A 14,287-nucleotide genomic window follows, 5' to 3' on the forward strand; every position below is an offset into this window, starting at 1 on the left:
AAAATTCATACACCTTATCAGGTCACCTCTTATCCTCCTTTCCTCTAAAGAGAAAAGCTCTTGCCCACTCAACCAATATGCTCTCCAATCCAGGCTGCATCCTGGTAATTTCCTCTACAAAGCATTTATCATTTCTATAAGGTGACCAGAACTGAACACAATACTCTAAACATGGTCTAACCAGTGTTTTATAGAGGTTCACATTACCTCACTGCTCTTGAAATCAATCCTCTTACAAGTGAAGGCCAACACACCAGCCTATCAAGTTCTGTGGCGACTTTGAAGGATCTATGGACACAAACCCCTCTATTCCTCCACACTGCTATGAATCCAAGACTTCCCCATTCCTCCCACTATAAAGAATCCTGTTATGATGAAGCAGCTCAGTCCCTATCAAAAGATGTCCTAGGCTGACCAACTAACAACTGAAAACTCAAGCCTATTCTCACCCAGTGCTTTGCTATTGATTCAGGACTGTGCGGGATTCAGTAACAAATTATTCAAAAATAGTCCAAAGCTTTATGTCCCAAATTAGCTCTTTTATAGTAATATTAGCATTGTACTTTTTTTGGGACAAAGTGCAAACTTGAAAGACTGTAGCCAATGATCCTAATGCTCGGAAGAAACATCCTGTTCCAGAGCTCATATTCCAGAAATATGAAACTTAACAGGCCTTATTGAATGAACTGACAGTTACATAGCCGCCAGCAATCACAGCCATTTTGTAATCTGGAGAATGTCTGTTGATTTATTTATTATTCGTATTGCTTTATATTTGCAGTGTCTTCTTTGCATGATGGTTTCAGTTTTTCTGTGTACTTTTTCATTGATTCTATTGTATTCCCTTGCTCTACAGTAAATGAGGAAAACCAATCTCAGAAAAGTACATGTTGACATATACTGTGCAAACTTTGATAATAAATTTAAACTTTGGAAGTGCATTTACCCATTTATAGGTAATTTATCAGTACAACAAACTGTTCCAATGATTTCCTGTAATTTTCAAATAAATCCACTTCTCGGGTAGGCATTTTTTGACCATATTTACCAAAAACAACTGAAATAATATAAAAGATAAATTTTAGGTGCAGCAGCTTTGATAATTAATGAAAATCAATCAGAAATACTTCTAACACACATCATAATGAAAACAAACACGCACTGAGTGCCATGTCTGCATATAATAATTTATTTTTCCACGCATTTGGAACTGTACAAAACTATGTGCGTTTTGACAAACTGCTTTTGAGTTTCTTGATGTCACTGTCACTGAGGATTAACGCTCCATTTTTAAATCTTCCCAGCTGTCCAGTGAGGGACCTGTCAGCCTTTTTGTTCCGCCTGTGGAAACCAAATTACAATTAATGTTAGAAGTTAAGTATCTTTGCTTGTTATAACATGATACTTATAACTAGCCAGGTTAACTGTGAGTTGTCTAATTGACTGGAGATTAATTGATGGATTTTACATAAAACATACAACAGGTTCCTTGGCCCACGATGTCGTACCAATCTCTTAACCTACTCCAAGATCCAACCTTTCCCTCCCATGCAGGGAAGATTGAAGATGTTGGGATCTGGAGTAATAAACAAGTTACTTGAGGAACTCCATGGGACAATTAACATCTAATGCAGAGCAGAGGAGTTGTTAATGTTTAGGGTTGAGTCTCTATTACATCAGAATGTAATTTTTGATCCCAACTGACCCATGAACTCTGTATTCCACAACACGCACATATAAAATATTACAAAAACACGAGCTGTACTAACAAAGATGATGTTAATTAAAAGAGACAAGCAACCAGAGATTAGTGGAAATAGCCACTAATATGGCATGACATTAAGGTGATAGGAGTGATTGGGTGGCAGGGTGGAGCTATGCCTCTATCTAAGGAAGTGTACAATACCCCTTCCTCCATTAGTCTACAGGTACCCTTGGGCAAGGTGTAGCACCTGCTTAACCCCCCGATCAGGGTCACATGAAGCCAGGGGAGTAGGTGGTAAATGTTCATATGCATAGCACAAATCTTGATGTTGAGACCACTGACGCCAGACAATCTTTAAAGAGTATTGATAAAGGCTGGGATCGCCATCTTGTAACAACACTGCCCAGAAGGTAATGGCAAACCACTTCTGTAGAGAAATTTGCCAAGAAAAATCATGGCTAAGACTATTATCACCTATGGCATATGACAGCACATAAAGAATGAATGGAGAGAAGTCAGTGGTAAGTTTTATTTCATAACCACAGAGTGGGAGGTACTGCCACTGCCAGGGATGGTGGGTGAGGCATATATATTAGGAACTTTTAAGAGACTCTTAGATAGACACATAGATGGCAGGAAAAAAGGAGGGTTATGTGGGAGGGAAGGGTTAGATTGATCTTGGAGTTGGTTAATAGGTTGGCACAACATCAAGAGCCATAAAGCCTACACTGTGCTGTAATGTTCAATGTTCTGTGAAAATCTAACAAAGAGAAAATCTAACACAGATCTTCTGCCACACACAACACACAACAGCTTGCTCACCTTTCATCTACTTTCTTTTCCCTCGATGGGGCCAATTTTGCATTCTGAAGTGAAAAAGATATGATGTGACTGAATGATTATGCTGTCCCTTAACCAATAAACAAATTATAAAATAACAAATTACAAATATTATTCAAATATATTCTGAAACATGTTTCACAAGGATGCAGCAATGTTGAAGTTCAGGATAAATTTGTTCTGTTGAAAACATGTCCAACAATAAAAGAGCACTAACCATTTTCACTTGTCTCACTGTAGACTTATTTTTCATCCTTTCCTGGTAAGTTTTATAATTTACATATTCGCGTTTTGGGGGCTGAAATAAAAATAGCAAAAGGGTTGTTAAGTTTAAATTGTGATTTTCAAATTTAAACATCTATGATGATTACAATGTTGACAATTTTCAGTGTGGCACATAGGGTGCCTTTGTAGCATAGTGCGACGCTATTAGAATTCATAGTTCAATTCTGTCAGAATTCTGTCTGTAAGGAGTTCTTCCCATAACAATGCCAGTTCCCTTTGGGTTCTCAGGTTTCTTCCCACAGTCTAAAGAATTCAAACAAATAAAGCAGCAAACAGAAAATGGAAATAGGATCAAGTTTCCCCAAACGTATTTGAATGCCAGAGCAAAGAGCTAGACTCCTCAGCCCTCTTCTAACTTTTCTCTCAAACACTGTAGGTCGATACTCTCCTATGTGGATCAATCTGGTGAAGAGAGACATTGGTATGAAGAACTACAGCAGGACACAAACAAATATGCATGCATCAAGGATCAAATTCATTCACTATATACAACACACTTACATGCATTAGGAATTTGATGTGGTGTATAACAAAAACAATTTTCAACAATTAAAAAGAATAAGGAATTATATAAAAATTAAAGTTGGAGGTTAAAGTTCAGATATGGAATAAAATGTGCATAAATACATGAATACCAGACTGTATTTACAAGGTAAATTATAAAAGTAGTTTAAAGTATTTACAGTGCAGTAATGAGGGTAACAGATAGAGTGGGGTGGGGTTAACTGGAATGGTTGACCAGATTAACTGCCTGAGGTAAGTTTTTGTTTTGACCTACCCTAGCACCAAGCATAATGGCTCTTTCTTGTTCTAAAATCCTCTGTTCTTCTTTTTTGTAACCTGTGATGCCAAATCTGTGCACTTCCAGACGGGCCTGTAAAGCAAAAGGCAAAAAGGCACCAACAGTGAGGCTTGTGGAGTCCCATGAACAGTGTTCAACTGACAGCTCTGGAGTGAAGAACTGGAGGCACAATGCGAGCTTCTTCTCAGTGAACCTGGTCAGCGATTCTCTCATGGGTCCGCCAACCTACTGAGCTCAATGGTGTCTGCCTACAAGGGCTGGGTGTGTATGCTTTGCGGATACGGTAAGTGGGAATGAATTAGTGTGGGCAACCTTTCTCACACGGCACAACCCACTCACACTCTCACCATTCTTCCTGGTTGTGACCAGCAGTCACTCTGCAGGGGCTGACGGCCGAAGCCCTAGATCTATAAGTCAGAGGCCTGGAGGCTTGTCCTGGGATTGGAAGACTGTCTGTGAGAGTGGGTGGGGAGGAAAGAAAGAGGTTTGTTTTGCCGTTGTTTTGTTGATTGTTGATGTTCTGTTGAGCTATGGTGGCACCAGAATATGTGAGCTGTCCCCAACACATCCTTAGGTGGTCCTAAATGTTAACACAAATGACCCAATGTGCCCGTGCAAATAATCTGAGCCCCTCCTTCCACTACCTCCACATGATGTTATAATTTTTTCCTTCCAAAAATCACTATAATATTCTTTAACCTTTATAAGACCTGTAAAAGCTTGACAAAACATGAGATGTTTCTGAGTGCCTCGGCACAGAAGACTGAATCAATGGATTACATACCAAAATCAAAGTAACTGATACAAGACTTACCCTCTCCAAACTGAATGCATTTTGTTTCATGTTGTTCTCCTCAGCTGTAGCTGTCACCTAAATGTGTAAAGATATAAAGTCATTGTTTCAACTTTTAAATCTGCTGAAAAGGCACCTTTTGTTGCAGTATTTTCCTACAGTATGGACACCTGTCCCGCTCTATACTGTGCATAAAGTAGTAGTTTAGCAGGGGGCAGGTAGATATTTGAGTCTTTCAGAAAATTAGTCAGCGTCAACCATCTTCAACAGTACTGTCCCCGAGGGGAACCAGTTGCACAATAACTGAGGAATATCAGTATTAAACAAGAATCTTCTCCTACTCTAGGTCTTTTAATTCACATTTTAAGCTGCCACATAACTTGCACCCTATGTTTATTTTTATTCATTTATATATTTAGAGATAGAGCACAAACAGGCCCTTCCAGCCCAACGAGCTGCACCACCACCCAACCCAATCACACAGAACACTTTACAATGACCAATTAAACTAACTGTTGTGTTTTAATGGTATTTTTATTTAGAGATACAATACGGTAACAGCCTCTTCTTACAGAATGAACTAACACTGCCCAATTACACCTATGTGACCAATTAACCTACTACCCATACAGCTTCGGAAAGGGGGGGGGGGGGGAGAATACTAGAGCAACCAGAAGAAGCCCTTGCAGGTCACGGGCAAACTCCTTACAGACAGCAGTGGGAATTGAACCCACGTCATTGGCACTGCAAAAACATGACGCTAACTGCAATGCTGTCGTGCTGTCTCCATCAATTTTGCAACACAATAGTCTGGGATTTTCCAACCCAGCAAACTGTGGCTAATCATTAAACCAGACAGTTAATGGCAAATCTCTCACTCCATCACATCCTTCTTGCGAACTTCATGCTTTCTCTTAGCCTTCCTGATTTCTTTCTTAAGTGTTCTCTTGAACTTCTTATACTTCCTAAGCCTCTTATTTGTACCTACCTGCCTGTATGTCCTAGGCACCTCATTTTATTCCTTACCTGGGGCCTCAATATCTCTTGAAAACCAAGGTTCCCTTCACTTGTTATATTTTATATTTATCTTTTATTCTAACGGGCACAAACAAGCTCTATACTCTCAAAAATTTCACTTTTGAAGGCCTCCCACTTAGCACATGCACCTTTACCAGAAAACTGTCTGTCCCAATACATTCTTGCCAGATCATTTCTGATACATCAAACTTGGCCTTTCTCCAATTTAGATTCTCAGCCCAAGGACCAGACTGATCCTTTTCCATTATTATCTTGTAACTAATGGCATTATAAATGCAGAGCATTCCCCTACACAAACTTCTGCACCTGTCCCGTCTCATTCCCTAATAGCAAATCAAGTATCACACACTCTTGATGGGACTTCTACATACTGTATAAGGAGTCCTAGTCAATATGTGGAAAGTTAAAATCACCTACAAGCACAACCTTATGTTTCTTGTAACACACTGCTATCTCACTACAAATTTGATCCTCTAAATCCCTTGGACTCTTGGGTAGTCTGTAATACAGCCCCATTAATGTGGTCATACCTTTCTTTTTCCTCAGTTCGAATCATTACGCTTCACTAGACAAGTCCTTCAGTCTGTTCTGAAGGAATATTTTCCATGACTAGTAATGCCAGCCCTCCTCCTCTAATCCCTCCCAATGTCACATCTACAATAATGGATGTTGGAATAGAGTTGCTTGTTCCACAACCAAGCCTCATTGTCTTTCCTGCATTGAAATACACACAGCTCAGCACACTAGCCATTCTTTTGATTCCTGACTTTGTTTGAGGTCTTACCATCATCAGTCTCCACAACCTCTTCACCAACTGATCTGACATTCTGGTTCCCAGCTCCCTGCAACTCTAGTTTAAAACCCACCATGCAGCATTAGCAAATCTTCCTGCTAGGATATTAGCCCCCTCCAGTTCAGATGCAAACCACCCCCTCTATTCAGGTCCCGCCTTCCCTGGAAGAGAGCCCAATGATCCAAAAACCTTATGCCCTCCCTAATACACCAACTCCTTAGCCACATACTAAAAAGTATAATCTTCCTATTTCTGACCTCACATGGCACAGGTAGCAATCCTGAGATCACAACCCTGGAGGTCATGCACTTTAACTTAGCATCCTGCTCCCTGAGCTCTCTTTGCAAAATCTCATCGCTGGTCCTCCCCATGTCATTGCTACTTACATGAACAACAACTTCTGGCTGTTCACCCTCACACTTAACGATGCTGAGGACTTAATCTGTGATATTCCAGACCTAGGGAGCAACATACCATCCAGGAAACCTGTTCTCACTCACAGAACTACCTTTCTGTTTCCCTATCTAACGAATCCTCTATCATCACAGCCTGCCTCTTCTCCTCCTTCCCTTTTGAATCGCAGAGTCAGAGACCTGCCCACTGTGATTTTCCTCCCAACAGTATCCAAAGTGATATACCTGTTGATGAGGTGGATGGCCACAGGGGCCACTCTGCAATGGATGTTTAAACCCTTTCCCCTTCCTGACTACCACCCAGTCTCCTGTGTCCTGGACCCTGGACACTAGGAGACAGGAGGAAATGGCTGATAGAAACAGATTCTACAGATGATGGAAATCTTGAGCAACACACACACAAAATGCAGAAGGATCTCAGAAACTTAGGCAGCATCGGCAAACAATTGGCATTTTAGGTCAAGATCCCGCATCGAGGTTGGAAAGAAAGCAGAGGAAGATGCCAGAAAAAGGTGATGGTGGTGGTGGTTGTGGGGGGGGAGGGGGAGTTGAGGGGAGAAGAATCTGATAGGCAGAGGAGAGTGGACCATGGGATAAAGGGAAGAAGGAGGGGCACCAGAGGGAGGTGATGGGGAGATGAGGAAAAACTAAAGGGAAGGTGGGGAACAGAATGGGAAATGGAAAGAGAGGAGAGATGTTACCCTAAGTTCAAAAAATTGATATTCATGCCATCAGGATGGAGGAGACCCAAGCAGGATGAGGTGTTGGTCTTCCAGCCTGATTGTGGCAGAAGAGGAGACCATAGACTAACAAGTCAGAATGGAAATAGGAAGTTGAATTGAAAGAGGTGGCCACCAGGAAATCCTGTCTGATGTGGCAGACCAGAGCAAAGGTGTTTGACGAAGCAGTCCGCCAATCTACATCTGGCCTCAACAACGTAGGAGAGGCCATACCAGGAGCACAAGATACAGCAGATGACCCTGACTGACTCACCATACCAGATGGAAACAAGAGCTGGTTAGCAGTTGGCTGTGAGAACCTGCGGAAAGAGGTTCAGAGCGAGAGCTGCTCATTTGCATTTTCAGGGCTGAACTGGTGGAACAACATAATGTGTAAAACATACTTTATTGAGCTGCTCTGTGACAGGTGGAGGCTTCTCTTTCTTGCGAGCATCCGTGAAGCATACAACTTCCACTGGCCTCTTTTGGCCCACGGATACAGTCTGACGATCCAGCTCTTTTCCTCCCTCGTCCTTTGTGCTTGCTGTCCAGTCATCCTCAGAATCAAGAAGCTCTTGATGCAGCCTTTCCAGGCACTTTGGAGTCTGACCAGAAGAGATCAGCCTTTTCTTTGTGTGGAAATCACCTGTCCTGGGCTCTCCATTAGTGGGTAGCACTGGTTGAGGCTCAGAGCCAAACGTTTTCTCCTCTGTTTCCTTTAGTTTGCTTTTTCTACCTTTTAGTTTTGGTTTCTTATTCTTCTTTCTATCCGCATCAGCTTCCTCTGTAAGTCAATGTTAAATAAAAAGTCAATAAAGGAGACTGGGAATGAAATGGCTGTTTTGGAACAAATGGTCACGATGCATTTCAGGTTTTCTACAGAGGTACCATGGAGAGCATTCTAACTGGCTACACCACTGCCTGGTATGGAGGAGCCACACACAGGATCAGAAAAAGCTGCAGAGGGTTGAGTTGGATTTTCTGTATAATTGTTATTTTCTGTGCAGTTTAACAGTTTCTGCTTGTATTTTATATAACTACCAATATACACACAGCCGTTAGGTAATGGTCACAGTATGTATTTGCAGTTGCTCAGTGGTTACAGTTCTTTGTATCGTTCTGCAAGCTTTTCTGGCATCACATTATTTGAATAGGGGCTCTTCCAATTGGTTAACTCTTACCTACAAATTTGAGTGGAATGTTTCTTATCTCTGTGGTACAAGAAGAGTCAAACATGTAACCTCTAACCTTTAAACAAAAATGTCTGCAGATGCTGGAAATCCAAAGCAACACACACAAAATGCTGGAGGAGCTCAGCAGGTCAGGCAGCATCAATGGAAATGAATAAACAGCTAACATTTTGACCAGAGATCCTTCTTTATTCTTTACTTCCCCTGCTAAACCTCTGCTTCTCCCTGTTTCTAATTGTCTTTGTTCTATTAGTGCTTAATAAAACAATCACGATGCTACACTTTTTGTATCATTTGCTTGATTTCCTAAAGAACCTCAGGTCAAAAACATCAAAATCCAACAGTTATAAACTCAGCCAGCTCCATCACGGGCACCAGCCACTGAGGATGTTTTCAAGATGAGACATATCATTCAGGTCCCCCATCACCCACGAGGTGGTACAGGAGCCTGAAGACACACACTCGTCATTTGAGGAACAGCTTCTTCTCCTCCGCCATCAGATTTTTAAAACAGACAACGAACCCATGAACACTACCTCACTATTTTCTCTCTGCTTTGGCACTACTTGTCTTTACAGATTTTTTATAATTTATATTTTATGTATTACACTGTACTGCTGCCATGAAACAACAAATTTCAGGACACAAGTAGCCATAATAAACCTGATTCTAATTCCTGAGGGTGTGTTCAAGCTGCCGCTAAATCTGGTTCATAGACCATGGTAGTGTAGCAGTTAGCATGAGGCTATTACAACTCACAGCATCGGAGTTTAGAATCAATTCTGGCATCCTCTGTAAGGAGTTTGTACGCATACCAGCTGTTATTAGTCATTGTAAATTGCCCTGTTAAACAGGTGGATTGCTGGGCTGGAAGAGCCTGTTTTGTCCTGTATCACCAAATAGGAATGAGTGAGTAAATAAATAAAGCAAGCAAGCTGTTCAGCCCCTCAGACATCTACATTTACCATCAGTTCTGCTTTGACCCTTGATCTTTACAGATCAGCTTTATTTGCCACATGAAATCCATATCATTTGTGTCAGCATGAATAGTCTCAGGGACAGACCCATAGTATAGGTGTCAATCACTTGAACTGTTACTGCACTCTCTCTATCATGACCTGTAAATACAGAGCCAACCAATCTCAGTGACTCCTGAGAGCTCTGTGAACTCCACAAGTTCTCGACAGTCTGACTCCAACACACAAAGTACTCTGCATATGCTGTGGTCAAAGCAACACGCTGGAGGAACTCAGCAGGTCGGACAGCATCCATGGAAATGAGCAGTCAACGTTTTGGGCCAAGACCCTTCGTCAGGACTGAAGAGGGAGGGGGCAGGGACCCTATGAAGAAGGTGGGAAGAAGGCTGGTAGGTGCCAGGTGAAAACCCAATCAGAGGAAAGATCAAGGGGTGGGGGAGGAGATAGGCGGGAAAGGTGAAGAAGGAATGTAAGGGGAAAGCACTGTGTAGAAGGCAGAATCATGAGAGGTAATAGGCAGCTGGAGGAGGTAGCTACAGAGAAACTTGGATGGGGGAAAGGGAGAGGGAGGAAATTACCAGAAGTTGGAGAATTCAATGTTCATGCCAAGGGGCTGGAGACTACCCAGACGGTTTATGAGATGTTGCTCCTCCAACCTGAGTTTGGCCTCATCATGGCAGTAGAGGAGGCCATGTATGGACATATCCGAATGGGAATGTGAAGCAGAGCTGAAGTGGGTGGCAACCGGGAGATCCTGTCTGTTGTGGCCAACTCCAACACACAGCAGCAGAGTCTCCGGCTCACAGCACAAGAGACCCATCCCTCGAGGCCTCACATTCATGATCGAGTCCTGAGGACTGGATCTGAATGCTGTTGTCCAGAGCAGAGTTTGTGAATGTCTGCAAGCCCGCCAGGAAAAGCCTGTGGGTATGCTATCTTGGCACTGGAATGTGTGGTGATATTTGCAGGCTGCCTCCCAGAACACCCTTGGGTGTTAATGCAAACAACAGTTAACTGGATGTTTTGATGTACACTTGACAAACATGACCTCTGGTACTCTCTGTGTGGAGCTGTGAACATCTGGGGTTACCCCCAGGTAATCTGCTTTCCTCCCATAATTGGTTATGGGGGTTCATTATTGTCCTGTGTACTGAGGTGCAGTGAAAAACGTGGCTTTGCCTGCCATCCATACAGATCATTTCATAATATCCGTACATTGATACACTGAGAGTCATCAAAGATCTCACTGTTAAAGGACTGGACGTCGTCATCGGATTCCGATGGACAACCGAAGACATTGATACATTACAAGGACAGGCAACAGAAGGCAGAGTTTATCAGTTACAGATAAAATACAGTGCAGGCCAACAATGTGAGGTCAAAGGCCCATCTTATTGTACAAAGACGTACCACATGCACAAGAGACCGCAGATTCTGGAAATCTGGAGCAACACAGTAAGTGTTGGAGGAATCAGAATCAGGTTTATTACTGATACACGAAAGAAATTCAGGGTCAAACAGAAATCACATTTCGAGACCAAATGAAGGGTCCTGACCCGAAACGTTAGCTGTCGATTTCCCTCCATCGATGCTGCCTGACCGGCTGAATTCGCCCAAAGCAAAGCGGCTGTAGGTTAAATATCCCTAGCGTGTGTGTGAACACCAGCTCCACTCCTCAACCCTCAAACGCAGCCTGACCCCGCCGACCACTTTCAGCTGCTTCTGTACCGACTCGTGCGGGTAGTCGGCGTGGCCCCAGCCTCCCTCCCTCACTCCCAGCCTCCCTCCCTCTCTCCCAGCCCTCCCTCACTCCCTCTCTCCCTCCCTCACTCTCTCCCAGCCTCCGTCCCTCTCTCCCTCCCTCACTCTCTCCCAGCCTCCGTCCCTCTCTCCCTCCCTCACTCTCTCCCAGCCTCCGTCCCTCTCTCCCTCCCTCCCTCTCTCCCAGCCCTCCCTCACTCCCTCTCTCCCTCCCTCACTCTCTCCCAGCCTCCGTCCCTCTCTCCCTCCCTCACTCTCTCCCAGCCTCCGTCCCTCTCTCCCTCCCTCACTCTCTCCCAGCCTCCGTCCCTCTCTCCCTCCCTCACTCCCAGCCTCCGTCCCTCTCTCCCTCCCTCACTCCCAGCCTCCGTCCCTCTCTCCCTCCCTCACTCCCAGCCTCCGTCCCTCTCTCCCTCCCTCACTCCCAGCCTCCGTCCCTCTCTCCCTCCCTCACTCCCAGCCTCCGTCCCTCTCTCCCAGCCTCCGTCCCTCTCTCCCTCCCTCACTCCCAGCCTCCGTCCCTCTCTCCCTCCCTCACTCACTCACTCACCGTACTGATAAAGCTGACCGAGGATGCAATCGAGCAGCCGCCGCTCGGCCTCGCCGGCATCACGCTCACCCATTGCAGATACCTTCCCCATGTCACGCCGACGTTTTACGCAGTCTCTGATGTCACTGCGTTTTCCGACGTCTGGCGATCAAACCGGGGAGGGACGCACGCCACGTGAGGTGGACCGAGCCTCGTGACGTCTTCATAAGGGCGGGGCTTATTAGGTTTGGGAAGCGGTTGGCAGGGGCGGGCGGTGGCAATGCGATTGGTTGTTCGTTGGAGGACAGCGGGCGGAGCTTGCGGTAGCTCGAGGGAAGGCGATAAAGCGATTGGTTGGTTGCGAGGACGGTGGGCGGAGCCGCGGCCTGGCGGGGGTGGTGGTTTGCCTTCTGGCTGCTGGTGACAGGTTTTGGTATTATGAGCCGCGGATGCCTCACATGGCCCGGAGCACCATGGCGGGCTCGACTGTGGAGTCCCTTTACTCGGTGAGTGCGGGACGGTATTCATAGAAGGAAAGTGGCTTGCTGGGCGCCGTCTCCGTGCATGGAGCCCGGGAAGGCGAAGCATACCCTGGGCCCCGCCTGAAGGCTCACGATTGCGAGGCCTGTGGGACTCGAGGAGGGTTGGCCCACAGCTACAGAGATGGAGAATAACAACATTTAATTGTGAGGTGGAAATTCTAGATTCCCAAAAACATCAGTGAAATAAATCCCGAGAGGCAGAACGGAATGGATTAGGGAAGCACATTCTTCATTTAAGAATTGCTGATGAAATTTTATTGGATAGTGAATCAGTCAATATGTCAGCAGAGAGAAATCTAGCTTTCGGAGATGTGCCTATGCATCTTCGATCACCAATGATACATTGTGGTTTTAATCAGTGGGTGACATTTGAACGCTGTCTTTTCTCTTACGACCTTAATAGTTAAGGGTCAGTGATGACACTGTCATCTGAATCAGAACATTGTGGGTTGAGATATTTATACACAAATGTTAGATTTCAGGGTATCACTGAAGCAATTATTTACTGAAGGTGCTTTACTTTAGCTGAGACTTCAAGCAAAGGCCTTGATCCAGTCGTGTTATGGCTTAGAAAATATCACTGAAATTAGTGTTAGTAGTCAGGCTGTTGATATGAGTATGCTGTGCAAAAGGACATCTGTTTGCTACATGACAGATGGTGACTAAGTTTCAAACATGCTTTTTGCCAGGATGTGTTTTGTGATATCTCAGGTTGTTGAAGGCTGAAAAGATTATAGAAACATAGAAATGTAGTGTCTTAAACAGCTGAGATAAGCAATCTTGAGAGAGAGTCAGGAAATGAATAAGAAACTAGTTGAAAAGAAATGAAGTTCATAGTTGAGAGTGTAATGACTGGTATAAATCGTGTGGACCGGAAATGATCAAGTGATACTAGAAATCTTATTTTGCAAGCTTGTGAGTAGTTTCCAAAGTAAAAGGCCTTGGAAACTTGCCCTTAATCCATCTAATTGGAACAAAGCACAGTTTTTAAAGAGATTGGCAAAAGATTCAAACATATTTAAGAATAGACATTTTACATGATTAATTGTTATCCAGAATACACAGACTGAAAGCACAGTGGATCAACTCATCTGTGACTTTTAAAAGGTAACTGGATAATATTTGAAGAGTTAGAAAAATATTTTTGGTCTGTGGGGAAAGAGGAGAATGAGAATGGCCGGGTAAAAAAAGAACTGGCATCAACTAAATGGGGTAAATGTCATCCTGAACTTTAACAAACCATAAATTCATAATTTTACTGAATTTATAATCCTTTTATTGCTAAGGATGAGTAGTACATCTGAGGACATTGACCCAAGTCGACTCATAACTGTGAAACAATCCTAAAATTTTCATTTAATTGCTATTTGTAAATGAGTGTTTGATTTCTAAAATAGCTTTCTAAATGAGTGTCTTGAATTTTTGCTCCATTAAAGTATATTATCACAAAATTTGACAACTTCTGCAAATCAGATAGTGAGAAACAGAAAACTGATTTTTTAATGAACAAGACAAACAATGATTAGTTATGGAAGGATTGTTTGAAAGTTAAAAAGTGACTCCGAAGAGAACTAGTGGTAACTGCATGGTTTACAGGAGTGTTTACAAAATGGAATGACAGCTGTAGGCCTTGAAGACAAAGACTTCAGATGCTGGAATCAGGAGTTGAAATCAATAAACTGGAAGAACTCCACATCTCAAGCAGCATCTGTGGAGGCAAGAACTGTCTGTCGACATTTCGGGTCAAGACCCTGCATTGGGATTGAGAAGGAAGAGGATAAGTCCCTAGTATGTGGCAGTATAAAGGAGGTGTGAAATGTGGAACCAGGGGAGGTGGTGATGATGGGAAAATGGAGCCAGGTATGAGAGTGTGGGAATGGGAAAGGTAAATAAAGGAAAG

General features: G+C 43.6%; 2 protein-coding genes across 2 annotated transcripts in view; one reads left to right on the forward strand and one right to left on the reverse strand.

The window, feature by feature from the left end:
* Window positions 1-1,166: 1,166 nt before the first annotated feature.
* c10h1orf131 (chromosome 10 C1orf131 homolog) lies at window positions 1,167-12,024 on the reverse strand. The gene is made up of 7 exons (XM_059982205.1): window positions 11,867-12,024; window positions 7,793-8,172; window positions 4,447-4,503; window positions 3,609-3,704; window positions 2,763-2,843; window positions 2,528-2,571; window positions 1,167-1,341 (listed from the first exon to the last, which is right to left on the reverse strand). Exons 1-7 carry the CDS (start codon window positions 11,955-11,957, stop codon window positions 1,221-1,223), a joined length of 870 nt encoding a protein of 289 aa, XP_059838188.1. The 5' UTR covers window positions 11,958-12,024; the 3' UTR covers window positions 1,167-1,220.
* Window positions 12,025-12,223: 199 nt separating this feature from the next.
* Window positions 12,224-14,287, forward strand: part of gnpat (glyceronephosphate O-acyltransferase) — a 36,566-nt gene continuing 34,502 nt past the window's right edge. The window contains exon 1 of the mRNA XM_059982206.1: window positions 12,224-12,351. Coding sequence (XP_059838189.1) covers window positions 12,295-12,351 — 57 coding nt within the window. The 5' untranslated portion in view covers window positions 12,224-12,294. The remainder of the gene's footprint in view (window positions 12,352-14,287) is intronic.

The sequence above is a fragment of the Hypanus sabinus genome, chromosome 10 (genome assembly GCF_030144855.1).
Source record: "Hypanus sabinus isolate sHypSab1 chromosome 10, sHypSab1.hap1, whole genome shotgun sequence".
Lineage (NCBI taxonomy): Eukaryota > Metazoa > Chordata > Chondrichthyes > Myliobatiformes > Dasyatidae > Hypanus > Hypanus sabinus.

Coding starts and splice junctions, on each gene's coding strand:
- c10h1orf131 (XM_059982205.1), bottom strand. CDS start 11,957: ATGGGGAAGGTATCTGCAATGGGTGAGCGTGATGCCGGCGAGGCCGAG. Junction 4,504..7,792: donor TCACAGAGCAGCTCAATAAA/GTATGTTTTACA, acceptor TTACACATTTAG/GTGACAGCTACAGCTGAGGA. Junction 3,705..4,446: donor ATGCATTCAGTTTGGAGAGG/GTAAGTCTTGTA, acceptor TTTGCTTTACAG/GCCCGTCTGGAAGTGCACAG.